Raw genomic sequence first — 19,845 nt, forward strand, 5'->3', positions numbered from 1 at the left:
GGGATAGCGTCGGCTTTAATGGGGGTGTTTTAGCTAGCTGACAAAAGCTCGTACCAACTATGGCTGCACTGGCCAGTTTATTGGTCTAATAGAAGCTGACAGAACACCTGGTTGCAGATGCTTGTGTAAAGATGGATTACATGCACTAACACCTGGTGCACACCAAAACTGTGTGTTTGTGTGTGAGCTGAGGAGAGAAAAACAGTGGACAGTTCTTGGAAAGATGATTCTGTTCCATTTCAAAACACCACCTGCGCCCTAATCCCTCAGTGCTTTGCTAATTCTCCATGGGATACTCAAGTAGTGTCGAAGAGTTACATGACACAATCCATCGACCAAGGCTCACTCAAACTTCTTCTGCAAAAATTTTGTGAATTATTGTGAAACTGTGAAAAAAGAAACTGAAACAGATGTTTTGAGATAGTCTATATCTTTATTTAATATGACAACCACACCTAATACCACTCAATGGCTAAGGATTTGTACAATTTGAACATTTTACTCAAGCAAAAGAACCAAGAAAAACAAAAATAAAACTCTTTAAAACTTAAATTAACAGGAAATTACTCCTTCTTGGCAAGATAAATTTCTTTCTTTCCTGGAAACCTGAACATTAGTGTTGCAGCAAGTGACACTTATGTGTAAGGGTGATGGGTGATTAAGGAACAGGGTTGTGTGTTTGCGTGTGTTGATACGTGTAATTACTAGCGATACACTGGTTTGGTTTTTAAGACAGATTTCTGATATGCAGTGAGAAATCAACACCAATAAAGTGTCAAGCAGAAATAAACCATACGTATATATATAAACCGTCATATGGCTGCTGTTCTTCTTTCTCTGGAATGTAGACATTGGTACTGATACAACAACTTGTGCCATTTTTCTATTCCTCCCTTTATTTTACAGTGATTTTAGTTTTTGCTGCTCTGTTCTCCTTTTCAGTGCTTTCCAAAGCTTGTAATTACGCATAGGACTCTGTTATAATGTTAAAACCAAACAGCTGGATCACAGTACATGGTGTTATTTAGATTCCTGCCTGTTTTCATACTGCAGCTAATTTTAATGTATAAACTTCTGATCCAATGTAAACTGATTACAATAAAAAGTATAAATCTACTGAGACCTGCATAAAGGTACTGAGCTGTTACAGCTGCTAGAAAACATTTATGATTAAACTGATTTGGTTTATTTAACAACTCAACCAAAAATAGAGAGCAGGTCAGAGACTGGTGATGTTCCACTCTGTTTAAATAAAAGGGTAAGAACTGTGACGTAAGATATGGCAAAAGCTAAAATAAGTTCTAGAATGACCCACAAGCTCATGTCACAAACAACTTAAGTCATGACATTAATGCATCAAATAGCGAAAGGGGTAACTACAGCTGTTACTGCACATATGGTCATATTTTCAGTCTAATTCCTTTACTCTAGTCTACTTGACCTAAATTTAAGCGAGTGTTGTCCAATCACTACATCTCCAATTCCTTTTGGGCATATTTGGTTTTTGCTTGGTAAGCTAGGAATGCTTGTCAGAGTTGCTGTAACATCTGCATTTGAGTTAGCAATTGGCAAGCACTGCTTTGTAATTAGCTAGTTAAATATCTCTGGTCCATGCTGTACCTGCACAATTTGGCGAGTTTCTGCGATATGCTCACACTGAACTAATTGTTGAAGGTGATTTATTAGCTGGCAAGTGAAGACTGTTATAAGCAGAGGGCTGGAGCTTGGGGCTGTCGTATTGAGGTGATTGGTTGGCTTGACTGATTGGTTTGTGGTGATTGGCTGGTGGTGGTGGTAATGTGGTACTGGTCAGAACATTGCTGGGCTTCAAATTCCCCCCACAGACTCAGATCTGAGATCACTTTCTCCATTCTTGTTTAATACTACAAAGATAGCCATTCTAGAAGACCCCTCCACCCATCTATATCACCTTAAGACGATACAACTCCCTGGGAAAATCCCCCTTAAGGATAGGACGCAAAAGTGCAGATCTAGTAGTGCAGCATCAAAACAGCGAGGGTGTAAACTGTGGGACTTCTATAGTGGCCATACTGACATGCATTGTCCGGCTGCGTACTCGCGCCTGTAATACACAGGCTGTCAAAAATTACTCTGATTATTTAAAGGAGATCTGGGCCTGGTGGGGAAAACATCTTCATTGTGTGTGTTCCATTGGAAAGGCTGGCTGGTGGAGTTAGCATAGCCATCGTAGAAGCTCAGTGTGGCTCACTTGCGAGGCTGGTGGATGTGCTGGTTGATGTGCTGGGCTGGGGGCAGCTTCGGGACACAGGGATGGGGCTTCTGGTGGGCCACCTGGGCAGCTGCAGGAGTGAAGTCCTTATCTCCCTGCACAGAAAATAGTCAGCAAACACAGTCAGGACCAAACTGCATCCATTCTGCCTACACTTAACATTCATTACCTGAACCCACTTTATCCTCATTAGGGTCATGGGGGTCGCTGGAGCCTATCCCAGCTACTTGTGGGCAAAGGCGGGGTACGCCCTGGATGAGTCACCAGTTCATCGCAGGGCCGACATATAGAGACGAACAACCAATCCCTCTCACACTCACACCTATGGGCAATTTAGATTAATCGATTAACCTATCACTGAACACTTCAAATTATTTCAAGATGACATTACTAACAAAACGACTGGGCAATTTTGTGGCTGAAACTGTGATTGACTAAATGCTATTTTGAGATAATCACCACTGGTTGATTACTTTGCCAAAATGAGCACAGATTGTTGGAGGCTACTAAACAAAAAAAAAAAAAAAGCAAACAGACATGTGGCCTCATCAGTGTGTCTGCTGTAGAATGTTAACACTCCCAGTTTCTTTAAGCTTAAAATATTTACTCAGCAGACAGGGCACAGAAAATGGATCTACACAAGAAAACTAGGACAATGCTGACATATCAATGACCAATAAACGTTTAAATGAACACTAAACCTTGTCTTTTGAGCTGTAAACAAAGTCATGTGACTCAATTGTGATGAAACACGTCATTGCTCTTGATAATGTACACACTCAAAACAAATCAACAAATACATAAAAACCTTTAGGCTCAGCTCAGTCTTCTTGAATATTCACAACGATCTCACAACAGTGTTGTATTTTTAGTATTCTAGTATAACTTGATGAAATCTGTATGACAAAATCTCTACCTCTAAACAGAGAAGTTAAGGCCACCTGTCCTTCAATCAGATACTCCCAAACCTCATTCATTTTCTGTCTGGACAAAATGAAGCAGTTGTCGCTGTAATTTCACTGGCCTCCGGGGACGGAGGCAATTTTGCCTCATCAAACTGCTTCATCCATTGGCTAAATTGTTTGTCGGATTGAATCTGAAATAACGCATTAAAACATCAGAGTGACACCAGAACACAGGCAGAAGTCTACTTTTGGTCGGGGAACTCTGGTCGGTTTAAGAGCACTTCAGGGCCTCAGCTCCCTGTGGAAAAAGAGTGTGAGGTGGCAAGACAAAGTGACAAAAATATTCTAAATATAGTGTACATGTACATGAACACAGGGCCTTTATAAGGTGTTAAAACCAGTACAAACTAAGCCTCTCTGAGCCTCATATGGTGTTTTGTGATTCTCTGTGAAATGTATGTCCCTGAAGTACTTCTTTCATACATCTATACCTGGAAATTCAGACACGGATCACCTCCATCTCAGGCTCTTTCTGAATTTTTCAGAATTATGGAGGGGAGGGGGTGAAGTTAGCAAAGCTAGAAATTAATACATTGTTGTAGCTCATTTATTGGTTTATTTAATAGGGACCATGCACATTTCTGAACATTGCTGTATAAAAAATATACCCATGTAAATATGCCAGAATTAGTAAAAATAAAACCTTGTCTGAAAAATAACTCTAACTCATACATCATATTTAATCCATCAACATCAGCCACTGAAAAAACTCTATCTGCTGCCAACATGTACATCATCATATCTCAAAAGGACTAGGTAGAAGTTGCTTTTTTTCTCTGCATAAACAGCAGATTGTTTAACTTTTCAAGGACAAAACTGCAGTGAAAAAGAGGTGGCAACAGCTAAAGAAACTGAACTCTTACAAGTACTGTATGTCCTCCCTTTTTTAAAAAAAAAAACCTTAACATAAGTAAAGCTTTCATATGACAGTTCCTGTGATGATTACTGCATCTTACTTGTAACATAGTGATGTTTAGTACCAAGACAAGGGTTAAAGTTAATGTTGATACCGCCACTGCTAATTTATTTATTCATTTATTTACATTATTAACCGAATAATAATTCACACATTTTCTATTGAGATCTGTGTATTGTGTGTGTGAAAGAGTATTAAGTGTTGGGTTACGCTGCTTGTTTCTGCTTTAGTGTACAGTATGTGCGCCTTATATGACCCAGCTCAAATGCTTTCTCTTTGATAGTCATAATAACAATGAGAAAATCCCAAAGTGCGTGAAGGGTACAGTATGAGGCACTAATCTGCCCGTGCTCATCTGCTCTGCAACCTCAATCTCTTATTCCAAGAAATATTTGCTCATAAACAGCCTCGCCTCTAAATCGGATAAAAGCAGGAATTTGATCAGCGACAATATTTCTGAATTTAAATCAGGAACTTATGACAATCACAACCCGACCTCCTGCTGTTATCTTTCGTCTTTTCTTTTTTTCGCTATATATATATTTTCCTGCCTCTCTTTCTTTGCCTCTGATGTTTCCAGACTTTCCTTTCATAGCTGGTTTCTGCCTCCTCTATTCACCACTCTCTCTCTTTATCCTTCTCCAGCTAGTCTCAGCCACCTTCACACCTCTTTTCCACCATTTGAGAGAATTAGACTTCAAGTTGATTGGTGAAATTTCGAGGCTATAGCACGCACATGCTCACACACGGCATATCTTTGGGTATAAAGACGAAGCTGCATGAGCTTGCCTAATGCTAGGAATCCAAATGCAGGAAGTATCCATGAAAAGCACACATTACACTGCCATTTATATGATTAAGTGGATTAATGTTGTGGATTTAATTCTTTCATCTATAATAGTGGAGTTTTAAGTTACTGGTGATGCCTCATCTCTTCTGATGTTGCCATATGTGCACATGAACACTCCTAATTAAACATATATTACTTCATATTCTGATTTCTTAGTTGTCCACATGGATAAGTTATATAACCATCTTAATCAATTTTCCACAGCACACATATGGACACAAGTGTTACTGTGCCTCCCATCCCTGCCTGACCCTAATCCTCAGTGTACATATCTGTTGGTTTTCCATCATACATCTGTTTGTACACCAGCATTTCTGCATATGTGTAGCTGGACAAAAGGTCTTTCAGTCAAAGCCTATTCCACAGGTATCTGCATGGGATGTGGATGAATTTGACCTCCGGTTGACCCGTTTTTCTTGCTTCTTGCTGTTGCAAAGTCATGGAGGTAATGCAGCAAATTAGCTGCATTAGTGAGTTGCACTATGAATAGCAGTCATGTTGACTGGGAAGGTGTGCGTCTTACCTCCAGAGTAGCACTATTCAGAGACGTCATGTGACATACACTTCCTTTTTCTGGATTCTCATGTTTTATTAAATTATGGAAAGAAGAATGTGTGACTGAAAAGTGATAAGATGGAAAAAAGACAATAATCTGTGTCCATGTGGCAGATGGAAATGTATTGCTTAATTTGTAAAATAGAATAATATACTGCGGGGAAAAAAAGATTTAAAGAGCATTTAAAGAGTCTTGTAGATTTGATATGAAATATAATTGATTTAAACATTTATACATATGATTTATACATAGTGTCTGGTTGGATATACAGTTCAGTGCAAAAGTCCTAGTCTAATGTTAGGTTTGTTGATTTAATAAAAGAATCTCGGTCTCTGTATTAAGATACATCTGGATATATGGGAAGTATGCACAGCAGTAAAAACAAAGGTTTCAGGAAGAAACAGCCTCTGTAAACAAAAGTGGTAGTATTTAGTGTGATCTCCCTTTGAACATTTTGCACAATGTTCAGACATTATGATGTTTGGGGCTAGATCTACTAAGATCCAAATTTGCTTGTACTAATTTGCATGCACAGTCTAGAATACTGTGTGTTGGGTTCGAACCGCTGTTTGTATGCAATTTATTAAGATTGCTTACGCAAATGACAACAGGTGCAAAGTCTTGGAGACCACCCTATTTAAATGAGGATTTTGCGTGCACTACTGGTTGTCATCATGGAGACAATACACTGGAAAAACTGTTCTGGGATACGCCAGCACTAATGGCAACAGTGTGCTTGAATGATCCAGATGGAAGGAAATGTAACGTTGTGTGGAGTTTTGACATAAAAGGTATTGCATGACTCCTCCTTGTGACTGGACCAAATTTCATCCTGTAGTTCATCTAGAAGTTCTAAAATGGCATTGCTGGGCAGCAGTGCCAGATTCATTTTAGAGGTGGGGGGCCATGGGGATTGTTGGATTGAATAACTGTCAGGCGCACATAATTTTGTCACACTGTAGCCTAATGTTGGTGCATATTTTTAATCACAATCATCAGATCAAGTGGAAAAGTAGCCTTTAAAAGAATCCCATAAAGTGTGTGTATGTGTCGGCTGCATATGACTCCATTATTTTTTCTTCCGTCATTCCAAAAATGTTCACATGAGGATAAAAAATGTGTTCTCTGCATCTTGCTATGTGTGCGCAACTGCACATACAAACCGTTTGCTCCTCCCTTTGAGACATGTAAAATATAGTATGGTTTCTATGAGCAGAATAGCTTTCAGTTTGATAAATCACTTTGCGTGTGCTAAATTAATATATTTACATTTTCTCCTCCCAGCACACACACAATTGCATGTAAACACCCCATATTGCATACTCATTGCGGCAAACGTACTAACTGGATGCAGACGTGGCATTTTGCACCTTTGAAAGATGCAACCCTTAGTGTGCACTGTTAGTAAATCAGTTTGTCAATTTTTTTGCATGTGCAATGAGTTTGCACACGTTTTTAAACACCTTTTATAAACCTTTAGTAGGTCTGGCCCTTAATGTATTCATTTTCTGATGTTTTATACCATGTTAAATTCAACAAGTCAGATGTTTCTAACTATTTGTGCTGCTTCTTGCCATGGGGTCAGGGGTCACAAAGACATTTACCACCTGAAGTACCTTTGATTATTTTTCTTAAAGTGTCTGCTTCACCTCAGCTACATCTAAAAACACCCACGTTCGCTATGTTTTGTCGAAAAAATTCTTACAAAGGCAACTCGGCATCCCATTCTGTCATTCAAAACAGAAGAAAAACAGAAAATCACAGCAAAGAAAAGTCTTACGTCTTCCATTTAAAAAAAATCCTCTGCTGACTCCAAAGTGCACACATAGAGATACACACACAGAAGTGTTTCACTTAGCTCCTAAAAGGCTTTTCAGAGGCTTTGTGCAGTGCTAGCCTCTGGGTTTGATGGCAGTGATAGGGGGCGAATGGGAAGGCTAGGGTAGGATCGGGGGATAAATGGGATGCCTGCCACCTTGCTGATATCACAGCAATCTTCCGCAAACAATCAGCCTGGTCTGTCACACATATATAGACACATACACACACACACACACAGCAGTGAATAGAGCTATCCAGGCACTCAAGGACACTTTCCACACATATACAGTATGAAGTCTTTCACACCAATTCCAACAAAAGGGTTAAACAAACACTACTATTCACAGACCCACTTTGCAGAGGCAGGTCAAGGCTGTCTAACAAAGATAATGCACCAGATAACCAAACCCAACCTTTTCATCTACTACTTTTGTGGGACTTTGAATGTATGACATGTTTTCTGGTTGTAGCAGCACTGTATTGAAGTATAGACATGTTAACAACACCATTATCAATGAATACCCGATTGTACAAACATTTAATGTGCCCTTCTCGCTGTTTGCACTATCCATTTTCCTCTCTTCCCTTCCCCGCTTTGCTGTTTTTCTGTTTCTCTCTTGCTCTATCTTAGCAGTGAGTTACTACCTCTCCCTGTAGATCACACGTCCCAGATTTGAACTACCTTATAATCCCCATTTCTACATTACTGGTGGTCTGTGTGTGCACATGTGGATAGGTTACCTTCGTAATCACTCCAGACACGACCACGGGGGCCTTTGGTGGGCTAGAAAAAGAGAAAAAAGAAAGATTAAGAGTGCTGCAATTATTGTAATAACACAGTAGCATAAACAATAAAACAATATGGAATACATGAGCAATGAGTGCTGTATTTTATTCTCAGTGAGGGTATGTTAAGTAGGGTAGAGTTTGTTTACATCTTTGCTGCTCCAAAAGTGACACAGTGCCAAAAAATGTAAACATCCCAAGTTGTCAAAACACACCATCTACAGTGTTACACTCTCTAGTAACACACACACACACACACCCCGGATGGACCTGCCAGCAGCTTAAATAGCTCCCATTCATCCTGACCAAATGCTGGGACTCACAGAGTCTGCATGGAAAGCATGAGAAGGGAGAAGGAGGGGGAGAGGTGGGAAAGAACTGAGGGTATGCTAAGTTAAAAAGGATAAAGGGATCAGGGCAGATGGGGGGGGCATAGGAGGGGCATAGGAGGGTAGGGAAAAAAGGAGTTAAGGAGTAAAGGGAGGTCAGGGTAGAGGAGAGGAGAGGAGAGGAGAGGAGAGGAGAGGAGAGGAGAGGAGAGGAGAGGAGAGGAGAGGAGAGGAGAGGAGAGGAGAGGAGAGGAGAGGAGAGGAGAGGAGAGGAGAGGAGGGTGCTCACTCAGACATAAAGAAAGAGAAGGGATGGAGGCAGAGAAAAAGATGAGGAGGAGGAATGCGGAACCTGAGGTAAGTATCGACCTTGACATGACAAACGAGCGCCGTCTAATTTTACGGCATCGTCACCCTCGGCAAAAGAGTACAGTTGTTGTAACCACCTTCAAAACTCCACTCAAAGTCATTAGCTATAGCAGCACCATGTCCAGCTTATAGTTTACCTCATTAACAACCTAAATATGGTGAGAAAATAGAAAATTTCACACCATATTTAGGCTGCAAAGTGCAACCTCAGCAATCTGAAGTGAAGCACTCAAGTGAATTGCATAACATTTGAAACATCTGCTACTTACTTTTAAATAGTTTATGATCCATGCACAACTTTTTACATCACAGCCGATTAATTGTTATGGATTCTTAACACATCTGGCTGACCTCCATCCCTGCAATCAACATCTTGGCACTGAATAGCCTTTTCCTACTCATTTTAATGGGAATATTAACACCTTAGTGTTAAATTAGTGCCTGGACGTGTTGGATTTCACCGATTACTCTTCACTATCCACTTGTCAAAATGTGGGGTTAAGAGGGTTGCTATCAGCAATTCAATTACCTTAAATATAGAATATTAGGACTTTAAGTGTTCCTCATTCAAATTAATGTCATGATGGCTGTGAGGTCCTGCTAGCTCCCAGCTAACATTTAGCTAAAAAGTTCAGCTAAAAATGTTGTCAAGGGAACAAATGTAGAATAAATCTACATATTCTACAGTAGTATGTGTAGAGGGAAAAACTCTGAGAAAATGAACTTGGCTGAAAAATCTCAGTGACTTATTATATATATATATATATATATATATATATATATGTATGTGTGTGTGTCTGTGAGCAAGAACCCATCAAACTGAAATCTTAAACACACCTGGAAGTGGGCCATGCACCGAGGCAGAAGGATTTGCCTTCATTACACATGCCTGTGTAATTGAAAAAAAAAAAAAAAATTTAAATGGTGTGTAAGCACAGGACACCAGATATTCTAATTTCTGAACTTTCCGGCTAAGATAACTCATTAATGCTGCACAGCCACAGCCTGACAAGCAGAGAAACTTCATCTCAATCATACACATTTTAGGCAAAATGTCTTTACAAAAACTATTCCTTCAACTGTTTTATTTTCATGTGTTTCACCACATGCTATAGAGCCATCCTTCACATATGAATGATAACCTGTCAGGTTTGATCGAGCTACAGCGAGGTGCGACATGGTTGATTGAGGTGAATAGACACACACAGTTGGATATGTATTCACATACTGAGATAGCGTGGGCTAATATTCCACCGCATGCTGGGTTGCTGCATGTCTCTATTCTATTGTATCTTTCCATTGTGCCATCACAATAATGAAATGTGCAAACAGTAAGTCAGTGTAAACAAAATAAGCATGGATAATGGGGAAAAAAAATCAGTATACTAATCACAGAAAGAGTGCAGATAGACAGATAGCAATGTAAGCCATCAAAAGTAATTCTCAAATACAACATGAAAATGAGCGAAGAACAGGAGAAAACACATAGTTAGGAATACATAGCTGCAAAGAAGAAAAGTGGATCAATTGTCTGGAATTATTTTGGCTACACAAGGGATGATGTTGACAAAAAACTGTCTAAAGTCACACGTGTATTAAACATCTGAATTTTACAACAAAGTCGGTTCATAGGACTTTGAGTACTCATCTGCTTTTTTGTTTAGTCTGCTGAAACCAGCCGTAGAGCATTTAAGTTTAGGCAAGGATAGCCCACGCCCCTATAAGAAGATTTCTATATTTTTCATCCCAATATGTCGCAGACAAAAATACTATGGCATCAGATATACAGTCACAAATTGCAGGTTTAGTCATGCTTGATAAACAAAGAACAGATAAGTTAATCAGTTTAAGAAGACTTTTAATCGGGGATTAGTAAAACTCCCCTATTACAGGCTCAGATAGCCTAATCTAGATACAAAACAACAAAACCACATACTGTTGTTTTCATGCATTGGCTGCAGTGAACAGAAACATGTAGAGGTGGTCACAAAGAGAAACCAAAGGTGACAAAGCTTTCTGATGTAGCTTGGTTTGATGTCAGGAGGGTGGTTGCATACGGAGGCAGCGGGGGTCTGCAGGGGGCAGTAGAGAGCTGCAAGGAATCCTGAAGGAGTCGCTTTGTGTGAGGAGAGAATAGTTAGAGGAAATAAGAGGAGGATGAGGGAGAAAGTCAGATGGAGATACAAATTGCAAAGCTAAGTAATTAGTTTAATAACTCAGAGGGTGACATATGCATTATTCTATCTGTATACGATCTAATTCCCTGTATTTAGCTTTAACGCCACACCTCACCAACACTACGACTGCTACCCCACCCATCTCTTTCTCTGTGCTTCAGCAGAGCGGGAAGTTTGTTGCCGTGGGCGAGGTGGTGGTTGCTATAGAAACTGATGCCTGTTGCCTGTCTTCCCTCCTCCTCTTTCCTACTCTTCTCACTCCCCTCAACTTTTCACCACAAGCTGTCAGCTTACTGCACATTTCAGCACAGTCCCTACGTACGGTGTATGTGTGCAGTGATTTAGTCAAGCGTATACACACAGCACCACCCGCTTGCTTTCTGAGCCTCTGGAACATATCCACCTCTCACCAAAATACGTAGGAAAAGGTGACAGTGCAACACAGCACGAGGCCCTTCCATGTGATTTTGGGATACGTAACGGATACTCTTATCTGGAACAGACAAGGATGTGATAACAATGCATTTCTTATTATACTGAGTGAAGTTGCAGCCATGTTCATGAACTTGGCTCCATTTGCAATCTGCTGTAACTTGTCTAATGCTTGCTTCAACACCGGTTTGCAGAAGAGAAACAACTTCTGAGGATAAAAACCACTCATGGTTGCATCTGTCCATCCTAGTCAGAAGAAGTATTCCTAATGCATTTCAAAGCACATTCAGCTGACAGTTGGTGGGCAGGATGCCTCTCCTGGGTCACTAGTTTGTTCTGGCTCTTCCGGTCATATCTCAGCCCTTGTCGCCAACTTTATCTTCCATTCCTCCTTCTCCCGCCTAATAATACCACCCTCTTTCCTATCTTCACATCACCATGGTATCTCTTGCTTCCCATATCATCGTAATCCTCTCTCCTCCTCGCCATAATCCGTGGCCACCTATCTCCTTCTCCTTGCCCCATCTGTCCATCTCACCTAGATTGGGTACGGCAGGTGTTCCCCTGACTACAACGCTTCACTGGCTCCTACTAATGCGAAATTTACCCAGTAGCCACCTGCTAGACGTCCATCAGCGTGACACAGCGAGGGACAGACGCAGTGTGTATGTGTGTGTGAATGAGAGGGTTTCACTGGCCGTATTTACCGATGGAGTGCAGTTACTCAGATTCTCTTTTTGGACGCTGACAGGCAATTTTTAGTCAAAGGTAAACATTTCACAGGAGAAAAGTAAAGCTGATTTTACACAGTCAGGCAATGGTGAGTTTATCAAACTAAATGATGATTCAACAGGGTGTTTTTTTACTTAGTGAGTGAGCACCACTGTTTCTCTTTCATTATCATTGCCCAAGTAATAATGTCTTTTCTTTAAAATGAAATATCTGTTCCACCGTTAAAAATCCCCTTAGGCTCTGAAAATTCTAAGAGGCTTATACACTATTTTTTAAAATGATTAATTAAGAATATAACAGGCAGATTAACAGAAAATAATTGTTAGTGCAAAAACAAGGCAATACAATGAAAGATGCCGCAAAAACAGGACACTGGTTGAAAGCTGAATCTCAATTAAATGCTTAGTTTTAGCTGACGATGATCATTTTTAATTAATCTATTTTAATAAAAGACAAAGGAAAAAGCTTGAACTTAAGCACTTTAGCCTGAATTTAAACATTTAATTTTTCATGATACATAGGTCTATAAATATTGGGACAGCAAGACAAATTCTGTAATCTTTGCTCTGCTACACCACCACAGCGGATCTGAAATGAAACAATCAAGATGGGACTGAAATGTGGACTTTATGCTTTAATTCAAGGGGCTTAACAAAAATATAGCATTAACCGTTTGGGAATTACAGCCATTCTAAATGGACTCCCTCCATTTTCAGAGGCTTGCATTCAGTCATTTAATTATCATTGTGTTCAGTCTGAAAAACGGGCAGCGTTACAGTTGCTTTTATGCACCTTCTGCCCTTTAACCAGCTTATATTGCACTTCTAAATGATAAACTGTGTCACTACCACGTACGCTAGCACAGCTAACTGTCCTGCTGCTATTTTCCAGTGAAGGTCACTTATGCACTGCTTTGTGTGAATTATAAATGTACGTTACTCATCACTGGCAGATAATACTTTCATGAGCATAATGAAGAGCACCCCTGTTAAATGACTGGTGTGTCACTCAAAGCATGCTCCATTATCATGGGACATGGCTACTAGTTTATGAGCAAGGGATTGAGCACACTTGGGGTTTGTTAATACAACCGAACTTTGAGTATTCATTATGTGCTTTAATGGTGGTGTGCATTTAATTAATTTAAGTCACATTACTGAACAGTCTACTGAGCTACTTTCTGATTTCAACTGTCTATTGCTGACTGTATTCCCCTCGTAGCCTAATTTAACCCTTAAAGTCAGAGAATTATTTTTTCAGGTGACTTCCAAATTAATTTTTCTCTACATGTACTGTTCTCAAGTGATTTACCTCCGTCTATTATCATATAATCCTCTGTATTTTGCATTTTTCAGTGAAAGTCACGTATTTTCTTATATTTTATTTACTAATTATAGCTGTTCATAAAAGCTCTGAGTAAATTCATGTGTTAGTATAATTAGGGGTGTGTATTGGCAAGAATATGGTGATACCATACAAATCACAATACTAGGATCATGATACGATATATCACAATATATCATGATACTGTTAAAAAGGCCATTTTTTGTTTGTTTCTTTTTTAAAAAGGATTATTTCCTTGAAGAATTGAATTACACCCGAAATATGCACAAATACAAAACACATTTTTATTTGATCACAACAGGATCTGATGCTATATCACAAAATTTTCTTCTGTTAAAACTTCAATTATATTTTACAGACATTACAGTTTAAGATCCTGCTCAAATGTTCATATTCTATTAGTTCATAACCAAAATCATAACATTATTTTTGTGCCATCCCAACAAAGGAACTAACATCTGCCTCTCAGACAGTAAAAAGTGCTTTTAGGGGGCTTCAAATAACCATTTTTCAATAAAACAGTGATAAACAATAATAAATAAAATATTAACAAAAAATAGAAATAAACAAAAATTAACCTCCACAACATCTGCATTTGAATAAATACCTAAAAATATCAATACAGTACTTTTTAGTATCAATACAGTATCGTGAAATGAAATATTGTGATATATTGCAGAACCGATATTTTCTTACACCCCTAATTAAAATCAGAAAAAACTGACAAGTGATTTTCTCAGCAAAGTACATCATAAACTGAACATAAAAACAAGCACCTAGAACCACTGTCATTTGTCAAAATATATAGGGGTTACTGGCGAATCAATATTGTAGTAGATGATGGCATTTCCACGTTCACTACGGAGCCTCTAAACATCCAAATTGGTCATATCTGATGCTGTTGAAAAGCTGAGAAACTGCGTTTTACCTGAATTATTTAAATGTATTGATAGGTTTAGTGGCTATTAAACATTTTAGATCAGTAGGTGCTTTTCGTCGCTGGCAGCTTTAATGCGGTCTAAAGGGTTGAACCATTTGCCCTTTGAGGATCTTCAACAATTGATGAAGCTACTGGTTTTGGTTTCATTATGAATTATTGATATACTGTACAACTCAACGTTCTCTCAATGACTCTTTAGAAAATGAAGAAGGGCATATTTGACTGTGATTGCAGCTACATCTTGGCAATTACACACTAAGAAACCAGTGGCATAAAGTGTTTCTCTTACAGTCGGGATTGTTTTCATTTCAGACATGTGGCTTTACCCTTGAAATGTATAAGCCCTGCTTCTGTGTTGTTCTTGTACTTGTATTAGCTACTTGACCTCACTTTTCATTTTAATGCTCTGTCAAATATTGCCACTCATACCTGCACAAAGTAAACGGGAGGAAAAAGGAAATGACTTGTTACTGACAGGCTTGATACTATTTCTGCCCAAATTATAGAAAAGTAAAAAAAAAAAAAAAAAAGAAACAAGCATGAAAGATGTAATTTGGTGAGTGTGTGGTTGTTTGAATAAAGTACATGCACAAAAAATATCTTGACAGTTGGCAATGTTCTTGAACCCTGCTTACTGCTGTGCACTGCTTGTCAGTTCTCATTTATCACCTCTCATCAACACACATACACACACTCAAACTGATATGCGGTGTGAATATGCCACCTGTACCGATATGCACATTGCTGACGGGTCTTCATGAATATTGAGCAGACATACATGGGTGTAAAGGAAGACACACACAATGATGGTGAGAACGGGCAACAATTTGCACCACCTTCATCGCAGAATCAAATAACCTCAGTGCAGACAATGTATCGTAAACATGCGAATATGGAAACGAAACAATTATTGCTGCTCCAACATGAAGCCAGTGTGATGTAAAACATGAAAACCAAAATGTCTTATAGCAAACAATAGTGGCTGCTGAATGGGTTGTACGAGTTAATGCTGTAATTATGCAGCAATTATGTTGTTTTGCTGGAAATGGTGCACAACAAGTACACAAACTGCCTACTATATTACCACATGCACGAGTGAAAGCGGCGACATTGTTGAGTTAGTTCAACTTTATCGACACAAGGGGCAATTTTTTTGTTTCACAACACAATCCATGATCATAGTTGACAATGTGCATGGTTTGTACCGAGTGTGTAGCTGTGATTACCAACTTGCAAATCACTAAATTGGAAAAGCAGTGATGGGCTTTCAATCAAAGGCTTGCATGTCTATATAGCTTGTAAGTCTAATGAATGGACTATAGAAACAGCTGCGCAAGTAACTTGGCTGTATATGTGTGTCTGTACATGCGTGTGAATGGAACTGATATTTATTGTATTATAGGAGCGTAAATCTCTCAGTCACTTATGGGAACGTGGCATCTTTATGGTGAAGATGAAGAGTTATTTAGGGGTAGGGTTGGATTTTATATGTTGTGGTAGGGGAAAGTCTGCAGGAAGTGAATGAGTCACAACACTCTTCTCATGTTTTTATTTCCTTATTTTGTGCCTCTTACTTTTTGCCTGTGATCTAAAATTGACCTCACTGGGCATTTTTTGAAGACGTTTCTTGAAGAGTGATGAATTGATGATTGCTGGAGGAAATATGATTGAAGTTAAATGTTTACCTGCATGTATGTGCAAGTTTTTTTGGCAATCAGACCCATGATGAATGAAAAAGATGTTTTGCAGAATTTTTTTTTTTTTCTTTACACGAAATGAAAGTGAAAATTAAAGTTTTCCTTACTCAAAAGTTGTCTTACGTAAATAGTAACAATAATAGTCAAATGCATGTAATGAAATTGAGTATATATTTTGAAGTGAATGAAAAGTTTGTTATAAGCTCATATGAAGACTGTTCTGCTCATATCACATCATATGAAACACATCAGTGCACTGTGAAAAAATTGACGATAAAGCCGTTTGACACGTCATCTCTATCATGCATACCAACATTTATTTTAAATGATAGCTCTGAGGCAACGATGTCTCATTTTGTTAAATGCCTGTTGCCTCCGCGTCTCTCCCCTCATCTTTTCTAGCAAGACAGATGCAAGTAAGACATGAGGAAGAGAGTTGAAGAGGTGCAAGCTGGGAAATGAGAAGAGGGGAATGTAACGTCCCCTAAACACATGGGAACCAAATGAATGTGTGTGCGTTACCTGCTGCTCTCGTACTCCTCCTCGTCATCTTTCTGCAGCGGTTCTGGGGGAGCAGGTGGCTGGTGCTTCTGCACTATCCTCATACCCCCGGCTTTTACTGCCACACACATAGAAACACAAATCACTTAGATCAACAATGAAATCTTACATTTGCAGTGCACTTTAGAGTTTAACTGAAAATTTAGGAAGGCAATATGTATTTATGTGGACTAATCTGACTTAGTAGTGCGTAGAGGCATTATGTGTCCACAAAGTAAAGACTCAACCCAAAATGCTGCTCTATCCTAGTGTCATCTAGAAAGACATTAAACTAGGGGTGTCACACATACAGTCCCGGGAAAAATTATTAGACTATCAAAAGTCATCAAAAACAACGGTTATGCAATCAAGTACTAACTCCTGTGTGTATCATGTGACTAACACAGAAAGAAAAGAAAACATGAAATGCCTAGAATCACTGTTTTTGGCAGTACAATGCCATAGCTATTGATGAACTTAAATGATATTGGTTATTATCAAGAAAACCATGGAAAATGGCTAGATATTAGCTCTTACATTAAACTCTTATGAGCTATTTTTGTTGTTATCATTATATTTGTCCAGACAAATGTACCTTTAGTTGTACCAGGCAATAAAATGAACAAGAAATTGAAGAAAACAAGGGTGGTGTAATAATTTTTTTCACAACTGTATGGACCAAAACCAGCACACCAAAGGGTCCAATCTGGCCTGCTGGATGAATTTGTAAAATACAAAAATTCCACTGAACTATTAACAATCAAGGGAGTCAAACTCATTTTATTCAGGAGCCACATACAGCCCAATTCAAGTGGGTCAGACCACTAAAATACTATCAGAATGGAAACTCCAACTTTTCTTCTCTTTAAGTGTAAAAAAAGTTAATTTACAAGAAAATCTTTACATTTACAAACTATCCCTTCCAAAAAAAATGTGACAAAACTAAACAAATATGACTAAACTGAAATGCCTCAAGTAAAACAAATGCAATTTTAACAACATTATGTGTGATATTAAATGTTTTGTGCCTTTGTAGGTCCACTGCATTTAGCAAACATACATGATAAGATGAGGCATAATGTTAAAATTGCACCTACTTTTCTTAAGAAATTTCTGCTTGATCATGTTATTCACATTTTTAAGGACATTTTGAAGATGTCAACGTTTTCATAATGTAATTTGAGGGTTTTTTTCCACTATTATTATTTTATTTTTATACTGGTCTGGTCTAGATGGGCTCATATTGGGCTGTATGTGGAGTTTGACACCCCTGCATTAAACTGAACACCTAGGGGACAGCTGTTTGGGTTACAGCCTTGACCCCTGACCCCTCTGTTGCGGGGCTTTTCATTCAGATTAACTGGCAGGCTGTGGCTTGTCCTTCCTTCCCACTAATCGCATGTTGCGTTCGAGGGCCATGTGTTATCTTTGTGTGCTATCAGTCGTGCATCTGCAGAGGCCCCTATGCCCTGCCACCCTCCTTATGTCCACGTACACCATATCTACTTCTACTTCTACCCACGTCCACGGAGCCTATGACCTCCACGTCATCGACAATCAGCTGCTGCTACTTCGCCACGCTGTAAATGTAACAAACGCTACAGTATCACCAGGTTTAATAACGTTGTAAATATCCTCCAATCAGGAAGTAAAAAAAAGGGGGAGAATTGTGAAATGTGGCAGATTGCATTATTCGCGGTCTTGCTCGCTAAACACAGTCAGTCATTGCCACTTCTGCGATTACATAAGAATTAATCATGTGATTTTTGCTTTGAGATAATGCAAAAAGAAAGCCAGGCCTGTAGGTTCTGGAAGCTTTGATCAACAACCTCAGTGCAGGTGGTTCTTTACCTGCGGGGAGATGTCCTCCTTTGGTCTCCACTTTCTCCTTCGGTGGTGACGACATGTCTTCTCTGACCTGAACTCTGCGGTGAGATGAAATCTGAGCGTCTGCTAACGAAATCTCGCTTTATTCTGGCCGAAATTGTGGACAACACTTGAGTCTGGATCGTCAACGTGGCTTTTTCCTGAGCATTGTTTGGGAACGGTGCGTGGTGACGTCACGTACAACCATGTGTGGAGCGCACGGACGTAAAGAACGTGCTGACGTAGTCTCAAAGCAGGAATGAATCAGGCTTGTGTTTGGATGTACATTGATTGTATACTTTACTACCTTCTTGAATAAAGATTTCATTGAAAAGCAAACAGCAAAAAAAAAAAAAAAAGAAAGGAAAAAAAAAAAAAGAATAAAGTATTCTAATTCCACCTATAAAAAGCTTGTTTTCAGCAACCTAAATATGTGCGATACTGTATTTATACTTTCTATTTGTCATTATGGTTGCAAAATAAACATAAATAACAGGCTATACATTGTGTTGTACCTCTATGATGCCTCTGTTTTTATGTAGTCTAAAGTTTATATGTATATACAGTTTTTTTTCTATTTTACTTTTCTTACATTTTTACTTACATACTAGAGAAACATCCATCCATCCATCCATCCATCCATCCATTATCCACTGCTTATCCGAGAGAAACAACAGCAAAAAATAAATAAATTAGTCAATCCTTGCATGTTTCTGTGTTTAAACACGTGACTGAAGCTAATACTCATATGGATTCTTACAAAATAAAACAGCAATCATTAATGTATGACTAAGAAACCAGTTAAAATGCCATTGTTGTGCGAAAATATCATCCATAAATCATTCAAATGTTTTGCTTTTCTTTTTTCGTGTTGTCTGGATTTGTATAAGACATTGTACTAATTTCCGTCACTTTAATGACAATTTATTACACTGCTTGGATACTATCAGTTATTTTGTTTGTTTGTTTTTTTGCCTTGTGTAACAATCTAACTTTTTGCTGCAAGTCTGCAAGAGGCTGCCATATAGGCTAGCATTTAAAAAATGTTTTCCTTGTTTCCTTTTAACTACCATCTCTATATTAGGATGGTAATGGATGATTAAATCTTGGACTTGCACTCTCAGCTAATATGAGATATCAAAGCTGTGCCTAACCTGGTGCTGATGTAGGAAACAAAGTAAACAAGCCTAATTAGCATCATCTCGATAAATGACTAACTATACTGTGTTTGTTTGATTCATTAAAAAGTCTGTAGTAAAAATGACATGTTATTT

The 19,845-nt window shown here is 38.8% G+C and overlaps 1 protein-coding gene across 1 annotated transcript; it reads right to left on the reverse strand.

Moving 5' to 3' along the window:
• Nucleotides 1–418: 418 nt before the first annotated feature.
• dap (death-associated protein) lies at nucleotides 419–18,774 on the reverse strand. Its single transcript, XM_030123694.1, has 4 exons — nucleotides 18,557–18,774; nucleotides 16,688–16,784; nucleotides 8,101–8,143; nucleotides 419–2,346 (listed from the first exon to the last, which is right to left on the reverse strand). The coding sequence occupies exons 1-4, from the start codon at nucleotides 18,609–18,611 to the stop codon at nucleotides 2,227–2,229; spliced, it is 315 nt and encodes a 104-aa protein (XP_029979554.1). The 5' UTR covers nucleotides 18,612–18,774; the 3' UTR covers nucleotides 419–2,226.
• Nucleotides 18,775–19,845: the final 1,071 nt, after the last annotated feature.

The sequence above is a fragment of the Sphaeramia orbicularis genome, chromosome 20 (assembly GCF_902148855.1).
Source record: "Sphaeramia orbicularis chromosome 20, fSphaOr1.1, whole genome shotgun sequence".
Taxonomy (NCBI): domain Eukaryota; kingdom Metazoa; phylum Chordata; class Actinopteri; order Kurtiformes; family Apogonidae; genus Sphaeramia; species Sphaeramia orbicularis.